The following is a 21,991-nucleotide window of genomic DNA, read 5'->3' as shown; positions in this document are numbered from 1 at the left end:
TCGCATAACTACCTCATGTGTATTGGACTATCTTTATCTATTAGGATGTTTTCAGCTACTAGTCATAGAAGCCCTGACTCAGACTGACCTAAACAGAGGTGAATTTTTTTTATTTCATATAACCAAAGTCCAGAGATAGGAGAGATCCAAAGATGACTGCCTCAGTGGTTCAGCAATGTCATTAAGGACTCAGGCTCTTTACTTACCCTCCTCTCCTTGGGCCTGGCTTCATCCTTAGAACAGTGGTAAAATGTTAGCTCTAGATGTTAAATCCAAACACACGAATACCCTAAAGAAGAAGAGAGACTCGCCCCAGCCGTGCAATGAAGTCCTTCCCTCCAGCTGGCTTGGATGACAAGCCATGTCAGTACCAACAACAGTCACCAAGGGACCCCAGGCTCTGCCTGTAGTTTAGGAGGGATCAGCTTTTCCCCAGCAACCCAAGGCCAGATTTACCTAAATAAAACCAGGGCTATAGTTAGAAAGAAAAAGAGTGGATGCTTGTAGGCCACAGTAGTGTCTACTTTAATTCTCAGTTTTCTTGTAGAAGGAAGTGGGGCCTTAAAAAAAGAAGAAATGTTTCTGCAGTTCTTTACCAAAGAGAATATAAGCCTAATTTGTCACTTCTTTTTTATCCACAGCTCCTTCATTCCCAAGTTCATCACCCACCTCTTCAAGTGCAAGCCAATTAGCATGGTGGGAGCAGAACAGGTAAGACGGAACTGGGATAGGACTGTTCCTTATGGCTTTTGTCGTAGATCAGACTGTGTAACTTCCTAGTACAGAGCTGCTGTGGAGAAGTAAAGTCACTGATTTCCCTGTTTGAGGACAGAATGATGACCTGGCAGCTTAAATTATTCATCCATTTATTGAAAACATTTTCATTGAGTACCTCCTAAGGTGTTTGTCCTTAGACAAGTTGCTTAACCTTCCAGGGCTGTAGTTTCTTCAGCTATAAAATGGGGATACTCACAGCAGCGCCTCACAGGGTGGTTGTGAAGATTAAACAAGATAATGCACTGAAGTGCTTGACCCAATGTCAGGCGTATGAGAAGCCCTCAGCAAATGCCAGCTGTTACTACTGATAGTTTGTTTCCACTGTCAATGCCCATCTCCCCACATAGAAACATCTAGTTGATGCTTGCCGCGGGCTGTCTGGCTGACCAGCTTAGCAGAGTCAGAAGTACTGTCTCAGCAAACTTCCTGGGAGGTTGCGTGGGTTCAGACACTGACCGACTGTGTCTGAGTGTAGAATTTCAGTGTTTGGAAATTCTACCTCTTGCATGTCATAAACACAGAACGAATTCTGTCCTCGGGAAACAGCAGAATAATGCCGCAGCATGCCCAGTTTCATTAACTCATGTTTATCGGGAATCCACTCTGTTCACTTTTGTGTGTGATAGGAGAGGACGCGGAGTGATTGCTCTCTGTGTGTCTGAGAGAAGCTTTAGATTCTCAGTTACTAGGTTTCTGTCTCTAGACTTGATGAAGCCACTGGAACACAAAGTTGACTCATTGGGAGCATGTTTCCATGAGTTTGCAGCTCTGCCCAGGCCTTACAAGCTCATTTAGTGTCCAGTGGCATGATATTTTCATATTGTCACATGAACCCAATGTCATATCTATTTTCCTCAGATTTTCTCTTCTTTAAAAGAATGTTAAAATAATCAGCTCAGACTTGAAAGCCCGCACCTTCAGAAATATATCAATTTGGCCAATATTTACTTCTGCTTTGAGATGCGGATGAGAAAACCATCTGTGAAACTGGTGTTTTACTTTCTCAGACCCCAGACAAATAGGAGTGGGTGACAGGAGAGCATAGATCTCAACAGGCCCAGCCTGGGGGAGGCCGTGGGTGAGAACTAAAGGCAATGTGGCCCTTGGAGGATTCCCACGTGAAGTTCAGGTTTAGCTTGGGTCCGTTCTTGCCCTGAGTATCTGGCCTTAGAAACCCAAGCAGTCATGGAGCTGGAGGCGTGATCAATCAGGCAGCAAAACCATAGGAACCGGGCTTCCCTGGTGACGCAGTGGTTGAGAGTCTGCCTGCCAATGCAGGGGACACGGGTTCGTGCCCCGGTCCGGGAAGATCCCACATGCCGCGGAGCGGCTGGGCCCGTGAGCCATGGCCGCTGAGCCTGCGCGTCCAGAGCCTGTGCTCCGCAATAGGAGAGGCCACAACAGTGAGAGGACCGCGTACCGGGAAAAAAAAAAAAACACACAGATTCTGCTGCAAATCTTGCAGCGGCTGTAATCCAAACTTTAACAAAAGCTGTGAGAGTCAAAGCAAAGACTGAGGCCTAATCTCAGATGCCTCTGCTTTGCCACAGAAGTACTAGATCCTAAATTTAGACTACACTTTAATACTTGTGCCAAAAATGGGAAAGGAGACATTTTCCTGCTCTTGATTCTCTTCCTGATTACTGTATAAAGTGAATTATTTCTCTTTGGGCCCCAGAGTCCACTTGAGCAATTGCAAGGGCACGTGGAACTGAACCATACCAGTATTTGTAATGCTTCTTGCTAGTTTGTGATTTTCAGAGAGTCTTGTGGGATTTGCAGGGTCATTAATTAGTCTTTTGGCCACAGTATCTATGACCGAGCACACAGTAGAAAAGGAATCCAGGGACTTCCCTGGTGGCGCAGTGGTTAAGAATCCGCCTGCCAATGCAGGGGACACGGGTTCGGGCCCTGGTCTGGGAAGATCTCATATGTCGCGGAGCAGCTAAGCCCGTGAGCCACAACTGCTGAGCCTGCGCTCTAGAGCCCACGAACCACAACTGCTGAGCCCACATGCCACAACCACTGAGGCCCGCGTGCCTAGAGCCCATGCTCCGCAACAAGAGAAGCCACTGCAATGAGAAGCCCGCGCACCGCAACGAAGAGTAGCCCCCACTCGCTGCAACTAGAGAAAGCCTGCGTGCAGCAACGAAGACCCAACACAGCCAAAAATAAATAAATAAACTTATTTAAAAAAAAAAAAAAAGGAATCCATTTGCATAAACTACTTACCAGAGAGGAAGCAGCAGATTGTAGTGTTGGGAAAAGGACCCTAAAACTTGGGGTCCAGTCCCCGCTCTGCTTTTAATGGTCCCTGTGATCACGAGCAGTTGCTTCCTTGCTCTGGACTCAGTTTCCTCATGTTTAAATAAGAGCCCTGAATCAGACTCTCCACACACCTCCTTCTAGATCTATTGTATTGTGGATCTAAAATATTTTGAGGGGACTTCCCTGGTGGCGCAGTGGTTAAGACTCTGCGCTCCCAATGCAGGGGGCCCGGGTTTGATCCCTGGTCAGGGAACTAGACCCCACAAGCATGCCACAACTAAGAGTTTGCATGCCTCAACTAAGGAGCCCACCTGCTGCAACTGAGACGCAGGACAACCAAATAAATAAGTAAATATTTAAAAAAAATCTTAAAAAAATAAAAATAAAATATTCTGAGCAATATAGTTCATGTCTATGAAATATAGACATGAACTATATTGCTCAGAATATTTTAGATCCATAAATATTTTCCTTTGAATTATCTTTATATACCATATTGACTTTTTTTATTGTGGTAAAACATACATAACATAAAATTTAACATTTTAACCATTTTAAGTGTACAGTTCCTAGTATTAAGTATATTCACATTGTTGTGCAAACATCCACCATCCACTTCCAGACCTTTTTCATCATCCCAAACTGAAACTCCCTTCCCATTAAACACTAGCTCCCCAGCCCTCCTGCCCCAGCTGCTGGCAGCCACCATTCTCCTTTCTATCGCTATGAATATGACTGCTCGAGGGACCTCCTAGAAGTGGAATCATACAGTATCTGTCCGTTTGTGTCTGGCTTATTTCACTCAGTGTGCTTTCAGGGTTTCTTCATGTTAGTATGCTTCAGAATTTCCTTCTTTTTAAGGCTGAACAGTATTCCATCATACATATTACCACATTTTGACCATATTGACTTTTTTTAAAATAAATTTATTTATTTAGTTTTTAAATAACGTGATTTTTTTTTAAACATCTACATTTTTTTCTATTCATTCATTTATTTATTTATTTTTGGCTGCGTTGGGTCTTCGTTGCTGCGCACGGGTTTTCTCTAGTTGTGGCGAGCGGGGACTACTCTTCGTTGCGGTGCGTGGGCTTCTCATTTCGGTGGCTTCTCTTTGTTGCGGAGCACGGGCTCTAGGCGCACGGGCTTCAGTAGCTGTGGCAAGTCGTGGCACGCGGGCTTAGTAGTTGTGGAGCACGAGCTTAGTTGCTCTGCGGCATGTGGGATCTTCCCGGACCAGGGCTCGAACCCATGTCCCCCTGCGTCGGCAGGTGGATTCTTAACCACTGCGCCACCAGGGAAGTCCCTAAAGACGTTTTTGAATCTCTTAACTACCCAACTGCTCACTTTTCTCTGTCTCATTAAGCTCTGGCCCATCTTGATTTTTATGAGGCCCTCCTTCCCACTGAGAGCTTGAAGCCTCTTCTGTCACCCAGTCAAAAGGGTCCTCCCTTTGTGCCACACAAAGAGACAGGCACGGCCATTCTCCACAGGGGTTTACAAGCATTGGCAGGGTCGCCAGGGTCCTGGAGATGGGGAGACCGAGCCAGCTCATGAAAGAAATGAATCAGTTAATGAAAAACAATATTGCCATAAACATCACACTTAATGGTCAAATATAGAAAGATTTTCTCTTGACATTAGGAACAAGACAAGGATGTCTGCTGTCACCATTTCTATCCCACATTGCCCTTGAAGTCCTAGCCAGAACAATAAGACAAAAAATAAAAGAAAGTTTTAAAGAAATAAAAGGTACACAGATTAGAATGGAAGAAACAAAACTGTCATTTTTCACATTTCACAGAGAACGTGATTGTGAATGACAATATCCAAGAGAATCTACAAACTATTAGAATATAAGTTTAGTAGGGGTGTGAGATATAAGGTCAGTATTTAAATTATTTTTAATATTTGCATATAACAGCAACAAACCATTTAAAATGAAAAATTTTTAATGAAACCATATACAGTAGCGTTAGGAGACCTTAAATAGCTAGGAATAAGTCTATTAAAAAGTGTGCTAGTCTTTTACACAGAAAATGATACAATATTAAGAGACATTAAAGAAGACCTTTAAAATGTCAGGAAAGCTCATGTTCATGTATTAAAGGACTCAATATTTTTATTTATTTATTTATTTATTTTTGCGGTATGTGGGCCTCTCACTGTTGTGGCCTCTCCCATTGTGGAGCAACAGGCTCCGGACGCGCAGGCTCAGCGGCCATGGCTCACGGGCCCAGCCGCTCCGCGGCACGTGGGATCCTCCCAGACCGGGGCACGAACCCGTGTCCCCTGCATCGGCAGGCAGACTCTCAACTGCTGCACCACCAGGGAAGCCCAGGACTCACTATTTTTAAAATATCAATTCTTCCAACATTAACCTCTAGATACAGTAAAATCCCAGTAGGGGTGGGGTGGATGTGGGTGTGAATGGGAATTGATAAGTTGATTCTAAAAGTTGGATGGAGGTGCAGAGACCAAGAATAGCTAAAATAACTCTAAAGAAAGAGCAGAGAGTTGGAGGATTTAAACCTCAGGATACCAAGACTTATTTTAATGCTGAAGTAATTAAGCACACAGGGACAAATGGGCCAACAGAACAGAGTCAAGTTCAGAAATAGACCCACACATACATAGACACTTGATTTATGACAAAAACGGCACTAATTCAGTTGGGAAGGGATGGTCTTCTCAGTAAACAGTGCTGAGTAATTGAATATCCACGTGGAAAAAAAATTAATCTTGACCTTAACCACACACCACATAGGAAAGTCAGTTCCAGCAAGGATGTGGAGAAATTAGAACCCTCGTACACTGGAAATGGAAAATCCTGCAGCCATTTTGGGAAACAGTTTGGCAGTTTCTCACAATGTTAAACATAGAGTTCCCGTGTAACCCAGCAATTCCACTCCTAGATAGAAACCCAAAAGAACTGGAAAAGTATGTTCACGCAAACACTTGTGCAGCGTTATTCAAAGCAGCGTTATTCATAATTGCCAAAAAGGAGAAACAACTCAAATGCCCATCAGTTGATGAATGGATAAAGAAAATGGTTTAATCTTACAAGGGAATATTATTCAGCTCTAAATAGAAGTGAAATACTTACACATGCTACAACATAGATGAACCTTGAGAACGATACGCTAAGTGAAAGAAGCCACAGACAAAAGGTCACATAATGTATGATTCCATTTATATGGAATGTCCAGAACAGGCAAATCCACAAGACAGAAAGTAGACTAATGGTTGGCAAGGGGTGGAGGAGAGGAGGAAAAGAGATGTGATCGCTAATGGGTATGGAATTTATTTGTGGTGTGTTGAGATGTCTGGAACTGAATGGTACACTTTTAAAAGGTGAATTTTATGGTATATTGTATCTCAGTTTTTAAAAAATCAATTCCAGGTGGATTATAGCTCTGAAAGTGAAAGATAAGACAACAAAACTTCTGGAAGATAATAAGAGAATATTTTTATGACTGTGGGTTAGGCAAAGATTCCTTAACAAAACATTAAAAGTACCAATCATAAAAGAAGAGATTATTTGGAGTACTTAAAATTAAGGACTTCTTTTTCTCAAAAGACAAGCCAGAGTAGCAGATGATATTTGCAATATATGTAACGACGTACTCATATTCTAAGTATATACTTTTAAAAATCTCTTAACATATAACTTATATGTGGAATCTTAAAAGGAAAAAAAAAAAACAATTTCATAGAAACAGGGAATAGAATGTTAGTTGCCAGGGGCTGGGGGAAGGGGGAAATGGGGAGATGTAGGTCAAAGGGTACACAATTTCAGTTCTAAGATAAGTTCTAAGGACCTAATGTACAGCATGGTGACTGTAATTAATAATGTGGTATGATATACTTGAAATTTGCTGAGAGTAGATCGTAAGCATTCTTACCACATACACAAAAGGAGAGTTAACTATCTTGATCTTGGTTATCATTGCACAATATATATGTATGTCAAATAATCACCTTGTACACTTTTAGTATATGCAGTTAAAGTATATTTGTCAATTATTCCTCAATAAAGTTGAAAAAATTACTTAAAAAAACCCCTCAACAAATCAATTAGAAAAAGATGATCAACCAGTAGAAAAATGACAAAAGATTTGAATAGGCACTTCAGAAGGAGGCTCACCAAAAAAGCCAAAAAGCATATTAATCATCCAGGGAAATATAAATTAAAGTCACAATGATATTAGAATGGCTAAAATTAAAAAGGCCAACGATACCAAGTGTTGGTGAAGATGTGAAGCAACTGGAACTTTCATGCATCGCTGGTAGGAATGGAAATCAGCACAACCAAATTGGAAAACTATCTGGCAGTCTGTACTAAAGCTAAACATATGCTTACTCCTTGAACCGGCAATTCTGCGTAGACGCCACCCCAGAGAAATAAGGGTGTATGGCCACCAAAGGCATGTACAAGAATGTTCGTAGCACGTTAATGAGCAGTAGACGAATCCTGAGTGACGGAGGGCAGAAGAGTGGTCGTCTTTGTTAGGAAGGAAGGGAGAGCGTTGACTGGAAGAGAACCTGAGGGAGCCTTCTGGGATGCAAGAAATGTCTCATATCCTTTTTTTTTTTTAATTTTTTTAAAATTGAAGTATAGTTGATTTACAATATTGTATTAGTTTCTGGTGTACAGCAGAGTGATTCAGTTATATATATGTATATTCTTTTTCATACTCTTTTCCATTATAGGTTATTACAAGATATTGAATATAGTTCCCTGTGCTATATAGTAGAACCTTATTGTTCATCTATTTTATATATAGCAGTGTGTATCTGCTAATCCCAAACTCCTAATTTATCCCCCTGCCCTTTCCCCTTTGGTAACCATAAGTTTGTTTTCTGTGTCTGTGAGTCTGATTCTGTTTTGTAAATAAGTTCATTTGTATCATTTCATTTAGATTCCAAATATAAGTGATATCATATGATATTTGTCTTTCTCTGTCTGACTTACCTCACTTAGTATGATAATCTCTAGGTCCATCCATGTTGCTGCAAATGGCATTATTTCATTCTTTTTATGGCTGAGTAGTATTCCATTTTGCATGCGTGCGTGCGTGCGTGCGTGTGTGTGTGTGTGTGTGTGTGCGTGTGTGTGTTGGCCAAAAAGTTCGTTCGGGTTTTTCAGTAACATCTTATATGCCACATCTCTTTATCCATTCTTCTGTCGATGGAGAAATGTCCCATATCTTTAATGAGGCAATAGGTGTATACATATGTAATAGTTTATCAAGCTATGTACTTGGTCTTTGTGTAGTTTACTGTATGAAAGTTACACCTAAATTTTAAAAAAAAGAAAAGAGGAAAGAAACTAGGCATGTCCTCACCTTGGTCCATCCATTCTTCATATCTGGAACTGTCTCTTCTGTGTCACCTCATTGAAACTTAGCGTTGTATATATGGTCCTTTACCTTCTAGCAGTGGGCCTTTTATCTTGTCTACTCAAGGTTTCCATCACTGTGATAGTCATGATGACCCCCAAGAGTTGTAGGGGCTCTTTAAGAAGTAAACCCCTCAGAGCTTTCCACTGCTGGGTGATGATGCTTCCCAGGCATTGCATGCTGGCCAGATCTGCACCCCAGTAGCCCATCAAGAACATGAGCCACACCACCCCAAAATTTATCTCTGAGGCTCAAACAAATTTGGTGGATGGCCACCTCTTGCCCAATGCCTCATGCCTAAGGGGATGAACTTTCAGCTATTTTCAAAGATGAAAGCCAGCAGATTTTCATGATAAATGGGGCCTTTCACCTTCATTGCCCACAGACAGCTGCTAAGCCTATCAGACTAGCTCCCACCTTTTCTGACTGCATTACTTCCGGTAAAACCTGAGACGAAGATTTCCATCTGTACAGTTGTCTGGTGAGGACAAAATTTTATTGTGACTGGCTGGGAATTGAAAAAGTCCTATCTCTCAAAATATGGGAGACACTAGAGAGTTATGTCTGGCTCATTCAAAGCTCTTCCTGTCGCTTAAGACTGTACAATTATTTATGCATATAATATATCTCTGGGAAATAGAAGTACAGAAAAAACAGGAAGAATCCCCATAAGTTTTTAAATGATCACTGATCTTTTTTTTTCCTGCTAGCAAATAATGCCAAGACATGCCTTTGATTTTGACAAGGCTCTGAAATTTTGCTGTATGGAAGATAAAGTTGAATCCTCACTAGGCCTCAAATAACATAGTGTGGGAAAAAAAGAAGAAGAAGAAAAAGACATAGTTTCAGTTAATAAAAGTAGAGAAAATAATGTCAAGAATATCAGCTTCCCACTCAGCTTAGTCAGATCTTAACATGTTCCCACATTTGCTTTAGATGTTTTTTATATAAAGTAAATCATTACAGTTATGGCTGAAGTCCCCCCTGGACCCTACCCTTCCTCTCGCCTCCCTACATGCCCAGAGGTAATCACTATTCTGATTTTGATTTTTATCATTCCCGTATATGTTTTGATATGTTACATGTGGATCTATTCACAAAAGATATATAATTTTGTTTTGCATATTTTTAAACTTTATACAAATGGTACTATACATATCATTCCCCACTTGCTTTTTTTTTTTTTTTAAATGAAAGCTTCTTTCTTTCTTTCTTTATTTTTGGCTGTGTTGGGTCTTCATTTCTGTGTGAGGGCTTTCTCTAGTTGCAGCGAGCTGGGGGCCACTCTTCATCGCGGTGCGCGGGCCTCTCACTATCGCGGCCTCTCTTGTTGCGGGCCACAAGCTCCAGATGCGCAGGCTCAGTAGTTGTGGCTCACAGGCCTAGTTGCTCCGCGGCATGTGGGATCTTCCCAGACCAGGGCTCGAACCCGTGTCCCCTGCATTGGCAGGCAGATTCTCAACCACTGCGCCACCAGGGAAGCCCCCCACTTGCTTTTTTTGCCCAACATAATGTTTTCTGAGATTTATCTATGTTGTTATAGGTTGTTTGAGTTCACTCATTTTAACTAAAATATCATATTCCATTGCATGAATATGCCACCATTTGTTTATCCATTCTACCGTTGATGAGCATTTAGGTTGTTTCCAGTCTTCTGCTTTTACAAACATGGATGCAGGGAACGGTTTTTTTTGTTTGTTTTTTTTACATAGGCAAGAATTTCTCTAAAGGATATGAGTGCTGTGTTATGGGTCATGCACAATATGTAGCCTTTTCAAATTGGCCTTTTCACTTAGTCATGTGCATTTAAGTTTCCTTCATATCTTTTTTTTTTGTGGCTGCGTTGGGTCTTTGTTGCTGCGCACTGGCTTTCTCTAGTTGCGGCGAGTGGGGGCTACTCTTCATTGTAGTGCGTGGGCTTCTCATTGCGGTGGCTTCTCTTGTTGCGGAGCACGGGCTTTAGGCGCGTGGGCTTCAGTAGTTGTGGCGCAGGCTCAGTGGTTGTGGCTGGTGGGTTCTGGAGCACAGGCTCAGTAGTTGTGGCGCGTGGACTTAGTTGTCCCTAAGGTTCCTTCGTATCTTGATAGCTCATTTCTTTTTAGCACTAAGTAATAATCCATTGTCTGGTGTGCCACAGTTTCTCCATTCAGCTACTGAAGGTTATCTTGTTTGCTTCCAAGTTTTGGCAATTATGAATAAAGCTGTTAAAAACATCCATGTACAGGTTTTCGTGTGAACATAAGTTTTCAATTCTAGACAAATAACGAGTAGCATGATTGCTAGATTGTATGGTTAGAGTATGTTTAGTTTTAATATAAGAAGCCACCAAACCGTCTTCCAAAGTGGCTGTAACATTTTGCATTTCCACCAGCAACTAATGAGAGTTCTGTTGCTCTGCATCCTCACCAGCATTTGATGTTGTCAGTGTTCCAGATTTTAGCCATTCTAATAGATGTATAGTTGTATCTTGTTGCTGTTTTAATTTGCATTTCCCTGATGACAAATGATATGGAGCATCTTTTCAAATGCTTATTTGTCATCTATATATCTTCTTTGATGAGGTATCTGTTAAGCTCTTGGGCCCATTTTTTAGTTGGGTTGCTTGTTTTCTTATTGTTGAGTTTTTCTTAAAAAGCTTTGTATATTTTAGATAACAGTCCTTTATAAGGTGTATCTTTTGCAAATATTTTCTCCCAGTCTGTGGCTTGTCTTCTCATTCCCTTGACATTGTCTTTTGGATAGCAAAAGCTTTTCATTTTAATGAAGTCCAGTTTATCAATTATTTCTTTCACAGATCATATCTTTGGTGTTATATCTAAAAAGTCATCACCGTACCCAAGGTCATCTAGGTTTTCTCCTATGTTATCTTCAAGGAGTTTTATAGTTTTGTGTTTTACATTTAGGTCTGTAATCCATTTTGATTTAGTTTTTGTGAAGGGTGTAAGGTCTGTGTCTAGATTTCCTTTTATTTTTTGAACATAGATGTCCAGCTGTTCCAGCACCATTTGTTGGAAAGACTGTCTTTGTTCCATTGAATTGCCTTTGTTCCTTTGTGAATGACCAGTTGACTATATTTGTGTGGATTTGTTTCTGGGCTTTTTCTTCTCAGTTGATCTATTTGTCTGTTCTTTCACCAGTACTAAACTGTCTTGATTACTATAGCTTTATTTTATATTTATTTATATATTTGGCTGCACTTGGTCTTAGTTGTGGCACACAGGATCTTCGTTGCCATGTGCGGGATCTTCATTGCAGCATGCAGGATCTTTAGTTGTGGCATGCGGGATCTTTTAGTTGTGGCATGCGGGCTCTTAGCTGTGGCACGTGGGATCTAGTTCCCTGACCAGGGATCGAACCCAGGCCCCCTGCATTGGGAGTGTGGAGTCTTAACCACTGGGCCACCAGGGAAGTCCCTACTGTAGCTTTATTATAAGTCTGGAAGTTGGGTAGGATCAGTCCTCCAGCTTTGTTCTTCTTTAATATTGCGTTCGCTATTCTGGGTCTTTTGTCTCTCCATATAAACTTCAGAATCAGTCTGTTTCAATACCTCACCATTTTTTGAGAGCAATATTTCCCTCTGTGTTATCCCAAGTAAAACATTGATGGCTTCTCCAAATTTTTGTACCATTGTCAAAATTATAATCACCATGTCCATTAAGTTAATGGTGTTTCTCATTAATGAGTTTGTCTTATCTTTAGTCGTTAATTCTCCTGTCCATAGCAAAGTACAGGGAGAATGAGAGAATTCAGGGTGTCCTAGGGCCTGAAGGGATACCATTCCACCCCTGCTTGATATAATTATGAAAAGCTTTCTGAGAGGAGCAGGCAGTGGTAGATACAGCAAGCCCTGTCCTGAACGTAAGATTGACCATCAGAGTTGCAGTAGTGAGACTGTCACCCTACTGCTACCTTTGTCTGGTTGGTGGGCATGTGATTCCATCCTCCTACACTGTCTGAACAGGCCAGTGTATATATGCCATTTCTGTGCCTGCAGTTGGTGGGCAATCAGGAAAGCTGATAGCCTTCCAAATAATTGCTATCCAAGAGAACCAAAAAAAAAAGAAAGAAAAAGACAGTTTGTTGCCAAGATACTGATGTTTAAATTTGATTTAATCTCCTACATCCTCACTGGTATCCAGAGAAATCCACAATAGAGCAGCGTGGAATTACCATGTTTTGCCTGTTGAATACGCAAAATTTTTATGGCAGTTTTCAGTGCTGATGTGGGTGTGGTCCGCACTGTGTAAATAGGTACATTCCATTCAGAAAGCAGCTCAGGATGTGTGAGAGGAGCCTCCCAAATGCCCTTGTCCTTTGATCTGTCCCAAAGACTGTCTCCTAAGGAAATGCCGCTGATAGACCTAGAATTATATCTACACAGCTGTTCATTACAGTATTCGTTATTTATAATAATAAAAATCTAGAAACAAAGTGTAGGGGAATGGTTAAAAATATTAAAGTTACACACACACACACACGCCATAGAGTACTGTATAGCCATTAAAAATCATGATTTTTTTTTTAAAGACTGCCAAGATGGGAAAATAGAATTCAAAAAACTTCATGTATTAAGTGGAAAAACCAGGTCGTAAAACTGTCTATACAGTATAACTCTAGCATGTTATACACACACACAAGCTGGTGGGAATGATACCACACTGAACTGTGACATCTTATTATTTTTTCCTGGGTCATAGTAATTATAACTCATGTTTTTCCTTTTATGTTTGTTCATTCGTTCATGAGAACGTATTACATTTAAAATCAGGAAAGTGTTATTAATCAGTGTGCGTACACCAGGTATCGTGTCCCTGTGAAGTGGCTGGTTCTATTCTGCTCTGTTCCCTCAGCTGCTGCTGGACACCCACTCCCTGAAGATGGTCCTGCTCGATCTGCCTTCCATCGGCTCTCAGGTGGTGAGGAAAGCCCCAGCCAGTTACACAAAGATCGTGGTGAAAGGCATGACCCGAGCGGAGATGATCCTCAAGGTGGGGCTTGTGTCTTCCTCGGGGTTTCGGTTAAAGGGCCTGGTTATCTGATTGTTTATTCCAAGGAGTACTGAGTACTAGTCTTTGAAAGCACAGGTTAGGACCTATGCCCATCAGTCCTAAAAGATTGTCCACAGACTTTGGCCTCATCAGATATTGTTGAAAGTCAGTGCACTGTTACTGGGGGGTCAGTAATTCTATCTGACAAATGAATTCTTCATCATAGTGGAATTCTCTTGTAATAAGATTTGACCAAGATTGGAGGTTGGGTGGCGCTGTCACTGTGAATCAGCGTCTAAGTCAGGGATCTGTCTGCTTCTTAGCAGGAATTTCTGGCCCAGCTATCAGTTACTCAGGTCCACGTAAGCCTCTTTGGCACTCTGAACTCTGCCACTTTATAGGAACTCTGAACAGATGTTGCATAACTGATTCTAATCAGCAAATGGGTTTTCTAAAGCCCCGTTTAATAAAATATACATGGGGTGATGATGCTGAGAACGTCTGAAGCCTTGAGCTCCTGCATATGATTTCCATCTGGATGTGTCAAGGGGAAAGGGGGCCTGTTGGGGAGGGGAGAGAAGGCTGGAGAAAAAACGGAACTGTCAGGGGATGCTCTTAGAAGGCCAGGGCCTGCAGGCCCTTCAGGTCTGTCTCCAAACAGAATGACTCGAATGATGGAGGAGTGAAAAGTAACGGCAGGCCCTGACATGGGTGGGAGCAGGTGAGGGGCCCACACAGACCTCAGGCTTTGGCCTGAGGAAACCGGAAGCAGGCTAATCCATTTCTTCCCTAGCTGGTTTACTCAGCAGGGTGGAGAGCAGGGTTTAGAGAGAACTTCTGAGTGCATACTCCTTGCCAGTCTGAGTCATATGCTCAGAAATTCAAAACAAAAGCAGTCTGCTGGCCCACGCGCCACAGCTACTGAGCCTGCTTGCTCTGCAGCCCGCGCGCCACAACTAGAGAGAAGCCCGTGCGTCGCAAAAAAAGATCCTGCGTGCCGCGACTAAGACCCGACACAGCCAAAAAATTAATTAATTAAATAATTTTTTAAAATTAAAAAAAAAGAAAATTGAAGCAATGGTTGCCTCTGGAGGAAAAAAAAAACAGTCTGCTGGAGGAAGGAGATCAGATGCCATGCTGAAAACCAAATGTCAGTGAATGTGAGGGTTGCGATGCCATTGCTTTCCTGCTGTTGGTACATGAATTGGACGTAGTTAAATGAAGTTCCAGATTTGAAGTCTTGAAAAGAGTGAGGCTGTTCTAGGGGTTTTGTTTTTGAGAAAATGCACTTAATTCAGTGCCTTTTGAGGCCATCTTTCGGGAACAGTGATACATCAGGACAGAAGGAGCAGGTACCACGAACCTACGAAATGTCTCAAACAGGGGACCCTGCAGCAGAGTGTTTCCCGTGGTCCTGATATTTAAAGTCACTTGGGACTCCCCCCAGGCCCTCTGAATTAGAACCTTCAGAGGAGGGACGTAGGAAGGTGTACTTAAGAAGCAATCCAGGTTACGTTTATGATTTAGGAAATTTAGGAAGCATTGCTCTAACTGAATGTCGAGATGAAACAGGCTGTCAGGACATTTCTGGGTTTGCAGCTGCTGCTGCCACCTAAGAAGATCGTGCAGAGTCCGTTTTGTGATCGGCCTGCAAGTGAGGAAAGATAATCCTCGGCCTCCGATCGTGAGTGTTCCCGGCAGGCCTACTCTCGTCTCTCTCCCTCGGTAGGTCGTGATGGCCCCTCACGAGCCGTTGGTGGTGTTTGTGGACAACTACATCAAACTCCTGACGGACTGCAACACAGAAACCTTCCAGAAGATCCTGGACATGAAGGTTGGCTCCGCGTTTTGTTTTGTCCCCGGGCACCTTCTTACGCTCGGTGGTTAACTGGAGGATGGGATATTGGCCCCCGGGAGCTATCTCAAAGTGCCCATGCCTGGCCCGGGCTGCACACCCAACTCCCAGAAGCCTTTTAAGGAGGAGGAAGAACCGGGGCCTGTGAGTGTCCCCGTTCTGATGGCACCCTGACGTCCAGCAGAGAGCCAGGCTCAGCGGGACTGCAGTGGAGAGGAGGCTACCCTCGCGCATCCTGCCGCCTGTCCTCCGCCCTCTCAGCCCTTCTCCCTCCTCTCCTATTGCCTCTTCCTCTGCTTCTCTCCCAGGCTGCTACCCAGGGCTGGTATCTCCCTGAAGAAAGCCTTAATCCTCAGCCCAGTGAATACCAGCTACTGCGCTTGCCCTCGGGCCCTTCGGGCCAGAGCTGACGTCACCCTCCTTTCTCTCTCCACCTCAGGGGCTGAAAAGGAGCGAGCAGAGCAGCATGCTGGATCTCTTCCGCCAGAGGCTCCCCGCGCCGCCCTCAGGGCCCGAAGGCTCCAGCTCTCTGTCCCTCCTGGCTCCAACTCCAGAACAGGAGTCATCTCGCATCCGCAAACTGGAGAAACTAATTAAAAAGAGACTGTAGGAGTGTCCAAGGGGCACTTTTCCCCCAGCCAGTGACACCCCCCCCCCACCAGCACCCAGATCTCCGGAAGCCCCCCACCTCTCCTGTGCTTCCCCGACTCTCAGATCATCAGTCTTGAAACTTGCTGGGGCGTTTGGGTCATTCACATGTTTCTCCCATGTCCTGTCTTAATTCCTGTCCTAATCAGAGAAGACGGGTAACAGCCAGATTATAAAAAGGCAGTCAAGATGGTCCCTGATTCCTGCAGCAGAGGCAGCTGGGGGTGAAGGTTCCGTGTGCTTCACTTGCTGGTCCCGGGCTGCCCCCGACTGGTCCAGTTGTCGCTGACTCCGTAGCCTCACCCCCACAGTCACACCCTCTGGCATGTGGTCCTGTTCCTTTCCATGCTTCTATCCCAGCACCGTGGGTAAGAAAGCCTGGAACTCACCCCTTCCTCCACATGCAGCCGTGTGAGGTTCCCTCTGCGGCCAGACCCTTAAGAGATGTCGTCTGGGCTTGGCTCTAGGGCCCAAGTTATGAAGTGGAAGATTACAGGTGTGACAGAAGAAAGAGGTGTGGCCTTTAGCTAAGCCCTAGTAGGGAAAGCTGGCTAAATAAGAAAAGCGCTGGAAGGGCAGGGAAGGGGCTGGGGGGGCACGTGGGCAGCTCAGTCGATAGATTTCACTCTGCCCAGACAGCCATGGTGTGGCTGTGGTAAGGTTATCCAGCCCGAGCTAATTGAGGTTAACATTCTCTTCCCACTCTTGAAAGAAGGGATGATGGGCCCATCTCCAAACAGCCACTTCAGCCATCTGTCCTCGGCCTGGGAGCTGGAAACCCAGTGGACTCCCACACCTGGTTCTTGTCACTCTCAGTGTTTACAGATCCACACTTCTCTTTGTGTTTCATCATGAGGAGTCATTTTCTGGAAGTCTCCATGACGGCATTGAGATGTCAAGCTGCTGTTTTGCGCCCCGGGTGGTGGTCACAGCCGGGGAAGTTGCCTTCCTGATTTATTACACTGTCAGTAAGCTCCAAGGAGCCAGCAGAAGTCAGTAGGAGTTACGTTAAGTGTCTTGCTGATGGGCGCTGCATGCCCTGTGTGCGCCCTGTACAGACAGAGCATGTTTCTCATCTGGGGGGTCTGCATCAGAATCACCTGGGGCTCTTTTTTTTTTTTTTTTTACAAGTACAGATGTATGGCGATTGTGAATCAATTAGGTCTGGAGTGGGGCCCAGCATCTAGGTTTAAAAGTTCCGTAGGTGATTATAACGCTTACTTCTCGTGAAGAACCATTGTAACAGAAGTTTGCTTTATTGAAGGGTTCCTATTGCACATTTTCATAACTGTATGTTCTTTCCGACTCTAAGCAAGTGTAATTACTGTATAACTGAGCTGGTGCCCAAACGGTAAAGGTTTTTCTTTTTGCTGATAGCCAGCAGCTTGAGTTTTGAATTTGTGTTGGTGGTAGGGACCATGGCAGAAATCATGCTGTCCCCGTACTGACTAGGATTCTTCTTGTTTTGATGATCAAGCCCCAAACAGAAGGTTTATTTATTACTGTCACTTTGAAATAATATATATAAAGGAGCACTCATTGATAAAAACAGTAGCTAACAACTCTGTTATTCAGCTAAATTATATAGATACTGTACCGGTTCCTTCCCTCCGCTTTCTCTAGCCCCTTAAAAAAAAAAAAAAAACTTGGGCTTCCCTGGTGGTGCAGTGGTTGGGAGTCCGCCTGCCGATGCAGGGGACACGGGTTCGTGCCCCGGTCCGGGAAGATCCCACATGCCGCGGAGCGGCTGGGCCCGTGAGCCATGGCCGCTGGGCCTGCGCGTCCGGAGCCTGTGCTCCGCAACGGGAGAGGCCGCAGCAGTGAGAGGCCCGGGTACCGCAAAAAAAAAAACAAAAACAAAAAAAAAACTTAAAGTCACCTTATGTGGTTAAAATAAATATTCGTAATTTATAATTGATAAAGAGTTCACTGCTGTTTTTACTCTGGACAGACTTCCTGATTGCTCGTTAGAGGTGCCCAGGCTGGAGAAAGTTCTGTTTGGATCATAACAGGGAAATGGGAACCACCATGGACGGGGTGTTTTGACCTCCAAGTTCAGTTCTGGAATTGAAGCTAACTGTTGCCACGCCTCCCTCTCTTGAAGAACAAAGACCCAGTACCTGGGGCTTTCCCAGGAAAGGGCACCGACTTTCTCATGCCTCGGGCAGCTCCTCGGTGCAGGTGGAACAGGACCGAAAGCAGATGTCCAAGGACCAATGTAAGAGTGACGGGCAGGCAGGGCGAGCGAGCAGGGGACGCAGGGGACGCGACACCAGCCCATCCTGAATTGCCATTGGACAGGGAGCCCTGGCCCCCCGTTTACAGAACGCTAGGGAAAATGCCACAAGTTCACAGCTGGAAATGTAATTCCTCTCTCTAGGAAGAGAAATCTCCAAAATAACCAACTTGCTTGAGCGTGAAAGCAAGTGTTTCACACTTCTTGTCTCCTCCAAGTCAGATTGCTAAAAATAAAATCCTTAGAACTGTGTTGGGCCATTTAAACAATAGCCTTGGAAACACGGACACATGAAAAGCTGGCGTGCAGAAAGAGTACTGTTAGGTTTTACACAGTAAAGAAACTCTTCCAGTCTCTTTCTAGTATTTATCAAAATAGATAAGCCCCCTGGACCCTCAAGGTATCGATTCCTGAAAATAAAGGGATTGCTTTTTTGTGTAAATATCATTCATTTTTCCCCCATCTGGAAGTGGTTTCGTGGCGCATATCGCAGCATAAAATACTACAGTTAATTAAAGCATTACTGGATGTCATTTGCTAGGATGTATTTCCTCACTGTTGACAGAAAACAGAACAGGCTATGGGAAAGAATTAGCGAGCCCGTGAAGCCCGGGCTCCCCTCTCAGCATCTGCCCTTCTGCCTGGTGAAGATGCGCCCATTCCCTGACAGCACGAAACCAGAATGTGATGTTCCTCAGTGAGGTCCCGGCATGTCCAGCGGTGGTGGAAACCCTCTGTAAATAGGTATAAAGCGTTCTGCTTCTAATTTGGAATCCTCCCTGTGCTCCAAATTTCTACCCCGTTGACTTTCCCTTCTCCACCTCCCAGCTCCAATCACAGCCTGCTTCTCCATGTGACTGCCAGAGGCCTTCTGTCCTGTGCACAGTAAGTCAATCCGGTTTCCTTAATAGCTGGGTGGGCATTTTGCAGCGAACCTCTGGGGAAGTCTGATGTTCCCCTCAGCCCTGGAAAATCTGCGGCAGCACTTCCATTAGGTTGGCTTCAAGATCATTCCCTAGTTTCCATTCTTTATTTTCACCAGCTCACCACTTCGATAGGGTAGCCAGAAATCCATCTGATGAGAAAAGAAACATTTCCGTATACCCCACCCAGAAGAACGCTGCCAGATGATTGACCCACCAGGCTCTCTTCTTTCTCACATACATAACCAGGTAAGTAGAGGGATATAAAGAATGTTTGAAACAAAAGCAGTTTTCAGAATCCATGAAAGGGGGCGGGGGGGGTGCGTGTAATTAACAGGGCAGTGAAGGTCACACAAGAGCCAGCTGTGCACACGCTCTGTCAGCCACGAGGCCGTGTGAAATGTGACCTGCTCCTTACCACTCGCCAGGCCTGAGCCCCAAGTGGGTGGCCACAGCGCTTGCTCTGTCCCTGGGCTCACTTGGACAGGATGGCCATGTGACGACACAGCCTGCTGCTGGGTGCAGGCCGCATCTGAAGCAAGCACCGGAATACGGGGCCTTTGCGTTTTTAGGTCTGCCGCCTGGGATATCCAGCTTACTCAAGCATTTTAAAAGACGCTCCATCCTCTGTTCCCCTTGCCCCAGCAGCTGCTATTTCCGTAGCATTTAGGGATAAACCTGCAGACACTGAGAAAAGAGCTTCCTCCCTCCCCGGTGGCGTTGGCCGGACTGCCTGTTACGGAAAATGTGGCACATTTCCTCTGAATGCAAATTAGAAGGATTGCCAAAGGCTGCTTTCCAAAAAACATGTCTTTAGAAATGGTGTCTGGTGTCCACAGAACCGATTTCAACTGGCCAGTCCTGGCAGGGACAAAATTCTTGCCTGCACTCTTTTTTTTTTTTTTTTTTTTTTTTGACCTTCAATGCCCAGAAAATGCTAAGCGAGATTATCTTGGGACAGGCAGACGTAACAGGGAAGCCAGAAGTTCACCAGCTATTCGGATTACTTCACAGTTGCCTTTCAAAGATGATTCCCAAGGCCAGCGGAATCCCTGTAATCAGCTGAAAAGTACCTGCCTGGCTCTTCCAATCCCCTCTGGGGATATCGATACAGAGAATGCTGGGCGATAAGAGTGATACAGAGGAAAAGCTGTGTACATTCTTTGTCCCCTAAGAATGTTTATCACTTAATCTGAGAGCTCTGGTGGCCTCTGCTCAGCAACAAATAGAATTTGCATAATCGCTGGTGCGATCCTGCTTGGGGTAATTCTTCAACACGTGAGAAATTAAGAACAGCTTCTCAACATAACTTCCCTTTACTTCTGGGGCCATGAAAAGCATTTACTAAGTAGGCTGCAACTTTCAGGAGCACCAGGTGAAGTGGTGGAGAGAAACTCCAGCTTCTGCTTGGTTGCTTTGTGCTGATGGAAAAGGAAGGCCCTTCTCAAGCAGAGGGGAAGCGCACCACCTGCTAAAGAGACCGCATTCCACGGAATTCTTCACTAAAGTCCTGAGATTGGCCTGGGGCAGCCGCGGAAGCGCTTTAGCAGGCAAATGGAAAAATGGCCAGTGTTGTGTAAAGAAAACATGAGTGCACACACAGAGACACCCCCCTCCCCCAGCCTCATACCCACTCCCTGCTGCAGCCCTGGCACTGCTCTCAACGGATCCCAAGTGTCGGCCCCTCGGCTGGCTGGCTTGCTCAGTCGTCAGAGAAGGGCGCTAATGGGCCTTATGGTCCCCGTGGATTAAGCCCTTGGCCAGAGTTGCAGCCCAGCTACTGTCTGGCATGCAAATAATACCTGATTGTGAGCAGGCCCGAGAGATCCAGGCCATTCCATGCTATTGGGTGGGGAGGGAACTGAGTATTTACTGCCTCCTGGATAGTTAAGAGACCTCATTGGATCAAAACCCCTGTTAAGTGGGTAGGATTTTATGGATGTGGACCTGGAAGCCTGGGGGGCAAATGATGTGCCCAAGGCTATATAGCTCGTGTGTGGTAGAGCCAGGATTGGTGTCATCCATGCTCTTTGCACTTCACAAGTGGTTTTCAAATTTATGAGACCCAACTTTACATGGGACTCTCACTCTACGAATAGATAAAAGTATTTTATTAATACATTTTGTGAGTTCAAGTATCTTTCAAAGCAAGTCAGTGAGAACACTGAAACTGTTTCAGTTAAATAGAAAGCATTGCAAAGCTAAGGTTATGGGTGGCAGTCGATATGTACCAATGCCAGCATCCAGTTTATTTCTGTGTTTTGCTTTGCTTGCATAGAATAGAGAAATCTTGACTTAATCCAGCTAAGAATTTGCAAACAGCATCAGTTTTGTTTTAAACAAGCCCTCCTCCCAATCCCAGATACTCTTTGGTTACCCAGATGTGACAAGGACTCTTTATCCTGAGGTCTACGTGGACAGAACAGCCCTGACAGTGCAGGTTAACACACCAAGGATCTGTAAAATCTTGTATTTGCACCAATAACACATTCGCATGTTATGTTATTACTTTCGAATGTTCAGTTTTTAGAATGAGCTTAAAGTATGCATCCTTAAAGGGAGGTTAGAATCAAAGCCTTGTGGAGCTCCTTTGCCCCCTAAAACATCTCAAGAATTCCAGGTTCCCCAGAAGCCAGTTTGGAAGCTGCTGTCCTCATCAGCGGCTGCTGCTCGAGGGGCGGGGGTGTCTGGCGGTGTCACCTTTGTACAGGAGACAGCAGCTTTTCATCTGAGGTCCACATCCCTGAACTGTCACCCAAATCCTGTCCGAGTCACGCTGGAGGCCACCTTCTGGGTTGAGCCTTGCCGCCTTTAGAAAGAGGACATCAGAGGGCAAGGACCACCGCCGACCCCCCGACCCTGTGCGAGGCAGCTCTTTTCTAAGAACAAAACTG

General features: G+C 44.5%; 1 protein-coding gene across 1 annotated transcript in view; it reads left to right on the top strand.

Moving 5' to 3' along the window:
* Nucleotides 1-17,314, top strand: part of VPS53 (VPS53 subunit of GARP complex) — a 125,588-nt gene extending 108,274 nt beyond the window's left edge. Inside the window, exons 19-22 of the mRNA XM_082678510.1 lie at nt 642-711; nt 13,298-13,435; nt 15,165-15,269; nt 15,730-17,314. Of these exons, the coding sequence (XP_082534636.1) occupies nt 642-711; nt 13,298-13,435; nt 15,165-15,269; nt 15,730-15,900 (484 nt within the window). The 3' untranslated portion in view covers nt 15,901-17,314. The remainder of the gene's footprint in view (nt 1-641; nt 712-13,297; nt 13,436-15,164; nt 15,270-15,729) is intronic.
* Nucleotides 17,315-21,991: the final 4,677 nt, after the last annotated feature.

This window comes from Grampus griseus (assembly GCF_964374135.1).
Source record: "Grampus griseus genome assembly, chromosome: 20".
Classification (NCBI taxonomy): Eukaryota; Metazoa; Chordata; class Mammalia; order Artiodactyla; family Delphinidae; genus Grampus; species Grampus griseus.
Note: the sequence above shows the minus strand (reverse complement) of the source record. Positions and strands in the feature narration are given on the sequence as shown.